Source organism: Pecten maximus, chromosome 15, assembly GCF_902652985.1.
Source record: "Pecten maximus chromosome 15, xPecMax1.1, whole genome shotgun sequence".
In the NCBI taxonomy this organism is placed as follows: Eukaryota; Metazoa; Mollusca; class Bivalvia; order Pectinida; family Pectinidae; genus Pecten; species Pecten maximus.
Window position 1 is genome coordinate 7,536,381 of NC_047029.1, and position 9,263 is coordinate 7,545,643.

The 9,263-nt window shown below is 36.5% G+C and overlaps 1 protein-coding gene across 1 annotated transcript; it reads right to left on the reverse strand.

Annotated features, from left to right (window-relative positions):
- Window positions 1-2,603: 2,603 nt before the first annotated feature.
- LOC117344035 (sepiapterin reductase-like) lies at window positions 2,604-6,642 on the reverse strand. Its single transcript, XM_033906633.1, has 3 exons — window positions 6,017-6,642; window positions 4,332-4,484; window positions 2,604-3,153 (listed from the first exon to the last, which is right to left on the reverse strand). The coding sequence occupies exons 1-3, from the start codon at window positions 6,552-6,554 to the stop codon at window positions 3,035-3,037; spliced, it is 810 nt and encodes a 269-aa protein (XP_033762524.1). The 5' UTR covers window positions 6,555-6,642; the 3' UTR covers window positions 2,604-3,034.
- Window positions 6,643-9,263: the final 2,621 nt, after the last annotated feature.

Sequence of the window (9,263 nt, forward strand, 5' to 3'; positions counted from 1 at the left end):
CATACACATACCATCAGACAGACAGACAGACACCCTCATACCCATACATATACCATCAGACAGACAGACAGACACCATCATACCCATACACATACCATCAGACAGACAGACAGACACCATCTTACCCATACACATACCATCAGACAGACAGACACCCTCATACCCATACATATACCATCAGACAGACAGACAGACACCATATTACCCATACACATACCATCAGACATACAGACACCATCTTACCCATACATATACCATTAGACAGACAGACACCCTCATACCCACACACATACCATCAGACAGACAGACAGACAGACACCCTCATACCCAAACACATACCATCAGACATACAGACAGACACCCTCATACACATACACATACCATCAGACAGACAGACAGACACCCTCATACCCATACACATACCAACAGACATACAGACACCCTCATACCCAAACACATATCATCAGACATACAGACAGACACCCTCACACATCCTATAAATACACATTCACCCTCATACACACCCTCACATCTCCCATACATACACACTCACCCTCATACACACCCCTACCCTCACATCTCCCATACATACACAGTCACCCTCATACACACACCCACCCTCACACCTAAATACATCAATCCTCATATGTATTGCTAGCTGCGATAACGTAGCTCTGGACGACGGACGGACAATTTCTGACAGATGGTTTCGTTCGAATGTATTACAACAATGCGGCTAACAGTATCGATCAAGGGGTGGTAATCCAGTTTAAAGGATTAAGAAATGCACAAAAATCTATATTGTAGTTTCAACATAAGATCAAACGCTGATTACCATGCATAAAATTACATTACGTCCTTCTCACAAAAACACACATAAAACATAATTGGTTAAACTCTTACAGAAGCAGGTTAGTGTCACATGAAGTACACTTTTTATGTCGTAATTACAACTTAGTATGTCGTAATTACGGCTCAGTTATCTCGTAATTACGACTTAGTTATGTCGTAATTACGACTAAGCTATCTCGTAATAACGATATACTACGTCGTAATTGCGACATACTAAGTCGTAATTACGACATAAAAAGTAAACGTCATGTGGCACTAACTGGCTTCCGTAAACTCTAGATCCATTGTAAACTAATGTAAAATAATATTGTTTATGAAAAAGATAAATTACATGTCAATTATAAATATTATTAACGTATAAATCAATTGTTCGTAGATTGAACATGACGTGCTGTATACCATGCATATTAATGAACAGTTAATATATTATTGATGATAATCGATCCTTGCAATCATTGGATTAATCTTTAACATTAGCCAAGTGCAAGGAAAGTACCACAGACTATATAATACTAATATACTTACATGTGCCTATACATCCAGATATATTTCATGCATGTTCTTCGTGGGATAGTTCATTCCTCATACAGATCAGAGGATAGCCATTGTATGATATATATATATATATATATATATATATAAACAAACATCATTGTTTTTTTTTGTTTTTTTTTTTAAACGTTGTTTTTTATCATTATTATGTGTTGGTTTATGCATATTGTATATGCTGTGTATCCATAGATTTGTTTACAATTATATTATCAAACATGTATATCAAATCACACAAGGTGTCACCAATAGGTCAGTTGATGTTATAATAAAACACATGCAATAGATAAACTATCTTCCTATCAATCTTAGTTCTCGTGGACTTCAAAGATGACAGTCTGGGTTTTATTTCACTTCAAAAACAACGGTCTGGGTTCTCTAGGACTTCAAACACAGCGGTCTGGGTTTTCTAGGACTTCAAACACAACTGTCTGGGTTCTCTATGACCTCAAGCACAACAGCTTGTGTTCTCTGGGACTTCAAACACAACAGTCTGTGTTCTCTAGGACTTCAAACACAACTGTCTGGGGTTTCTAGGACCTCAAGCATACTAGCTTGTGTTCTCTGGGACTTCAAACACAACAGTCTGTGTTCTCTAGGACTTCAATCACAACCGTCTGGGTTTTCTAGGACCTCAAGCACAATAGCTTGTGTTCTCTGGGACTTCAAACACAACGTTCTGGCCCGGCTCTCTTGGACTTTAACTGCAACAGCCTGTGTTTTCGTTTTTGTTTTTTTAACTCGGGCAAGAAATTTCATTGCAATTGAGCGTCCGTCTAAGTGAGGAAACTTAAGTCTATAGAAATGGTACATAACGTCCATCTTTAAAGTTAGCAGTCTGGTGAGGTCATTTAAATGTCACCAAGCGATACATCATTCATACACAAGACATTTCAGTGTGACTGTACTATAAACACGTCCGTCAATGGCCCCTTCATTTGTGAACACTGTTGTGGGGATGTAAACGCCTAGAAAAGAAACCAAGCCAAACTCGTGAATTGGAGCTTCCTTGTCTTGTGTAGCCGTAGAGAGAAAGTAAGGAGGTTATATCTTCCATACCATACGTGAACATCATAATAAACAATAGGATGTTACATGGTTGTAACTAAAGTGTCCACCAAACTATACATTAACATCCAATGATCAATCATTACCGATCGATAGTAGTTTCAATTGGAATATAAAATATTAGACATCGATGATGACTTTTTACTTTTATTTTCTGGCTAAACTATAGTATGAAGATTATATGAATCAAAAGAAAAAAGAGGGAGTATCATGCATTATACATTGTAAATAATTATTGTTTTAATTTACCCGAGTAAATATTTCAATGTTATTAAAGCTTAACACTTAATGCTGCATCTTTACCATGACAGTTATGCTAAGTCTCTCGGTATAAAATATCCTCTTGTTCTTCGCCGATTATGATGACATTCCATGTGATCACACAAGCACAATGTTCTGTATTCTGATTGTAATTTCCACCTCTAGATCGTAAATTCTACCTATGTTTCTAAACTATTGCAGGTTAAAAATAATTCACAATCATTTCCTTTTGTTTTCTGAGTTTTAGTCTCTACAATCGACAGTCAGAAGGATCGTGTGCGCATGAGAGTTCTGTCTACGGTTATTACAATGGGTCGTAGTACTCAACGTACTCGGCGTTCTTGAATGTGTTTTTCTTCAGGAAGGCAAGCATTTTTTCAGCAGAAGTGTCACATGACAGCACTTTACCCTCACTGTAAAAGCCTGCAATGAAAATAACAGAATAATCATACACTTATAATGTTCCGTTTCATTCAAATTATGCTACCAAATAGATTCATCGTACAATTTATCATCACGGAAATAAAAATTGGGGCAAAAAATTTGTGTTCTGCGGTTTTGTTTGGCTTTGGTTTTGTCCCGTCAACAGCTAACGGTTATGTGTCATTTACGAACGGCCTCATGGATGTCTTGGTGAAAGAGCGAAACTGATGCCGACTTTATAGTGCCTGTCTGAAGAATACTGCCGTGTTTACCCCAATATCACAACACGTTGGTTAAAGTCTTGGATATAGTAACATCATATATTTGTAAGAAGTATACTGAGTACTCCTAAAGCAATACATGTCCCCAACCGCTAAAAATAGCAACATTGACCTTAACCTTGACCGAAAAAAAAACCTGAAGCTCATACTGAAGTTGTATACCGTGAAACATTCGCCAACATACTGTACCTTGAAGCAAGTCCAAGAAAGTGTGGAAAACTGAGTGGACGGACTGACAAACAAACCGACAGATAGACTGGGAGGAAATCTTTAGCCCTTCCTCCCGACCCGGTTTCAATAGTTGGGGAGTTAATAATACCGAACCAAATTGCTTTTCTGGCGACATAGATAGCATGCATTATAAAGACGAAGCCTCTCCTTAAATCCACGAGGACATTACACACAGCGCTATATCTATATAAAGCCCACTCCTAATGTTGGCATTTGAAAAAAAAGAGAGTATTTTTTATGCGGTCAACTATTGGCGAAATTACGGTAATATTACAGTGAGGCACGGTTCATAGTCTCTACACTGAATAATCAAGCTAGCAAGATTACTCTCAATTGATTATAAATTAGAAATTAACTACTGTTACTATATATCAACGCTTCTAAAATTATATTTATAAAAGGTTGAAATAATTATTCCTAAATGAACATCATAGTTTTATGGATGTGTCAGTATGCATGGTATGATATTTCAGGATGACGGCACTATAAAAAAAAGTCCTGTTATCAGTGGATACCGTCTCCGCGATAGCTGTGAGCTGTTGAAAGAATGTCAAACTGCTCCCTCCCGACACAAGACGGACAACAGAAAATAGACACCGTAGAAACATAGGACCTCGTACTTGACATGGTGCTACCAAACACATAAACATGAGGTATAACCCTTACCCTTGAGTTCGCCTGCTAACTCCTGGCTCGAGCACGAGTCGCGAACACTGGCCAACAATTCAGTGTCACATGGTCCGGGTGAGTAGCTCAAGACCCGGATGGAAGGATCTTCAACCACAAGGACACGGAAAAATATGTCGCGTGCCGCCTTGGCTGTGGAAACAATGAAAACATCACTTTTTATGAATTAATGAAACTGAACGCAGATCATGTCGATAATCATTGTCATTCATTACATTTTCTTCGTCTAAATATTATATTTTCCAAAATAAATGAAAGACTATATAACAACGACATAGCAGTATACCAAACCGTATCATAACACGAAATAAAATGATGATCTGACAATATTCTCCAACTCTTCTGTGTAATGTTGACTAAAACACAATGAGTAATTACATCAGTATTAAAGTAAATATGGAATATTCTACCATGTTTGCTATGCAACGCCAGTTTTGATTGGTTTAAAACCATGTATTATTTTCCAATAATACACGCTCGTGCCAATAATACACGCTCGTGAGTCAAGGCTGTTACAATTTTATATATCTAATATTCACACACTCTATGTAAGGTTACTATAGTCGAGTGGGCTAATGGGTTAGTCTTTCGTTTCAATTTTTATCACGACGCGAGTTCGAATCCTACGAGGCCCCTTCCTTTTTTTTACTTTTCTTTTTTTTATCCCTTTTTTAATTTTCAAAATCAATGCCATATGATAGATGCTCTTGATCGTAGTACTGTAGTGTCTGTAAAGAAATGTATATTTCAGCAACAAATAATGCAATACTCAAGAAATAAATTACAAGGTTTTCCCGGGGTTTCTTTGCTGTTTTTCTATTAGAAAGAGGTCGATCTCAGAACTAAACAGTACATGGTGGAATAGAAATAATCAACTTTGACTCGCGTATTGTTGCAGGATATGCAACTCGGACTCGGATATTTTGCAATTTTAATTAATAACGAAGGCAGTCGGTAATAATTGATAGACAACTATACCCCCTCCCCCGGTAATTACATTTATAATAGTCAGTAATATTCATTAGACAATTATACCCCCTCCCCCCGGTAATTACAATTGTAATAGTGAGTAATATTGATTAGACAATTATACCCCCTCCCCCCGGTAAATACATTTGTAATAGTCAGTAATATTCATTAGACAAGTATACCCCCTCCCCCCGGTAAATGCATTTGTAATAGTCAGAAATATTGAATAGACAACTATACCCCCTCCCCCGGTAATTACATTTGTAATAGTCAGTAATATTCATTAGACAATTATACCCCCTCCCCCCGGTAAATGCATTTATAATAGGCAGTAATATTCATTAGACAATTATACCCCCTCCCCCCGGTAATTACAATTGTAATAGTGAGTAATATTGATTAGACAATTATACCCCCTCCCCCCGGTAAATACATTTATAATAGGCAGTAATATTCATTAGACAAGTATACACCCTCCCCCAGTCAATACATTTATAATAGTCAGTAATATTCAATAAACAATTATACCCCCCCCCCCCTACCAAGGTAATTTCACATCCCCCCACCCCCCACCCCCCACCCCCCACCCCCACCCCCCTACCAAGGTAATTTCACCCCTCCCCATTAACATTTTATCGCGTTTTTTGTGATTTATTAATTATTACCTATTATTGCGGATATTACACAATACTTACAAGCACAGTAGACACTCATCGATGGGTATGGTATTTTGGCGTTGTCCGATGTTATATTCACGATCAACCGACTCTTCATTTGACCAAAAGTTTTGAAGAAGGCAGAGTTAAGTAGGATCATACCAGTTACATTGATTTCAAAGAATTTCTGTACTGGCGTCACTTCCGTCATTTCCCAAGCATATTTGGACACATCTCCGACGCTCGCGCAGTTATGGACAATGACTGACTGCTCAAAATCATCAACTTTCAACCCATAGTCCTTCAAAACATCTACGAATAATGTATCGAATATATTCTGATCCAGGTTACCTTGGTCGAATGTACGGCTTCCAATCTGCACACCAGGGTATGACGTCATCAGTTCAGATGCAACGGCTTCTAGTGTAGCTTTCTTACGTGCTAGAAAGAGAAAGAATGACGAGCGTGGAAATGCCTCCACTAGTTTAGCAGATATACTTTTGCCGAGCCCGCGACTAGCCCCTGCTATAACTACAAAGCTCTTCTTCTCAAACAGAGACGGTGTCGTGTCTGCCATTGTATACAGTCGTGGATATAACTGAGTAAGTGTCCACCCTCCACACAATATTGATCTGAGCTGGCGTTAGAACCGGTGTAAGGGTAATCTGAAATCCCTTCAAATAATTACCCCAGAGCCAAGAGCTTGTTTTTCAACGAATTTCTACAATGGGCCACATAAAAACATTATCGTCCATGCCCTTTTCAATTATGTCAAGTTTCAATTCCTTAATCATTAAGGATGAAAAGAAGATTATTGTGAATTGAAAGTCGTAAAATGCATAAGTTGTTTCGTACGAGAGGTAATATTTCACTGCATACTCCGGTTGTGAGCATAAGTTTATTCAGATTCATGTCAAGTAAAGTCATACACAACGGTGATATTTACACAGTTGTTATGAGTACTGCTCTCAACGGTAACCGGTTTAGGTACAAGATGGTGTAATATGGACAACATCAAAATGTAAGGACAAGTCGTCAAACAGTCGTCGTATTACCACTATACTGTAAATTTGATTCAAGTGCTTGATATTCATAATAACCAAGAACTTTATAATTATTTATGTGTTATGGCTAAACATTACTTGATTTTTGTCGGAAAAAAAGTCTATATATTGTATATAATTATACACTTTATCAATTGTATTTTATGATAAACTAGATAAAATGTATATAATGATACACTAGATAAAATTTATATAATGATACACTAGATAAAATGTATATGATAAACTAGATAAATGTATATAATGATACACCAGATAAAATGTATATAATGATACACTTGATAAAATGTATATAATGATACTTTAGATAAAATGTATATAATGATACACTAGATAAAATGTATATAATGATACACTAGATAAAATGTATATAATGATTCACTAGATAAAATGTATATGATACACGAGATAAAATGTATATAATGATACACTTGATAAAGTACACTTAATAAAATGCATATAATGATATATTTGATAAAGTGTATATAATGATACACTAGATCAAAGGTATATTATGATACACTAGATAAAATGTATATAATGATACACGAGATAAAATGTATATAATGATACATCTGATAAAATATATAATGATACACTAGATAAATGTATATAATGATACTTTAGATAAAATGTATATAATGATACACTAGATAAATATATAATGATACACTAGATAAAATGTATATAATGATACTTTAGATAAAACGTATATAATGATACACTAGATAAATATATAATGATACACTAGATAAAATGTATATAATGATACACTAGATAAAATGTATATAATGATTCACTAGATAAATATATAATGATTCACTAGATAAAATGTATATGATACACGAGATAAAATTTATATAATGATACACTAGATAAAATGTATATAATGATACACTTGATAAAATGTATACAATGATACACCAGATAAAATGTATATAATGATTCACTAGATAAATATATAATGATTCACTAGATAAAATATATAATGATACACTAGATAAAATGTATATAATGATTCACTAGATAAAATGTATATAATGATACACTTGATAAAGTACACTTAATACCATTAGGGCCGATACTGAGCAAATCAAAGTACCGAAAGTACTGGGAAATGTCGATCGTGAACGCGAAACGGTAGATGAACTCAGGAACGAATCCACGGTTGCTAACTTGTGCAATAACTCATCACTTTCTTATGCAGAAGTTGTGCAGCACCCGAAAGACAGAACATGTGTTGATATGGCGAACGTTCTATCTGTTACTCTAAACGAAACATGTAATGCAAACGAAAATTCGAATGGCCAGCACAGAAATGTTACGTTCTTTGGCTATAATACTAAACAACAGCTGGGGTCGTCCGACGGCACTGCAACCCCGTACCAATTTCGCGGAGTGAAACGCAAACCACGTACAAAGCAACTTCTGATGTCAAGGATTATTGCCGATGCTTCGCAGGATGACGTTATCAGTTCAATTGTCACATATGCAGCGAACAATGGTGTAAAAGTAACATATATGAAGGTAATAAAGTACTGGGGTGGTAAAGAGCCCACTTATACGGCGAGACTCAATGTTCGTGAGCAAGACTTTGAACGAGCGACCAGGCCTTCATTCTGGCCAGAGAACGTTCTTGTACGCGAGTGGGAACATCGCGACCGATTCACAGGAAAAGCGCGACCTCACAACCAATCATCATGGCAGTGACAATACTAAAGAAATATCGATCCTCTATATTATTCATAATGATTTCGTTGCTCTCTTGGAATATTCGGGGCGTTATGTACGGAACCCCCTTGTTGTCACAGCTTTTAAATGAAACTGATATTGCAGTTATAACTGAACATTGGCTCCTCCCGGAGCAGATGAATTTCTTGAATACCATTGACTGTAATTTTCGAGCTTACGGAGTATGTGACGACCGTATATCCCTAGAACCCGAAAGGAGATCATGTAAGAGAGGTTTCGGTGGAATAGCTCTTTTATGGAGGAAAAGTATAAACGTTTCGCCGATTATTGACGAAGGCAACGATAGAGTTATATGTTGTTCTGTCCAGCTTCGCGACAAGTCACACATATTCGTTATCGGAGCACTGTTACCATCTACCAATGTTTCTATACAGATTTATATAGACACTCTCAGATGTGTATGGGATCTGTATGATCGATTCTCAGAGCAAGGACATGTTATTCTACTTGGGGATTTTAACGCTCAAATC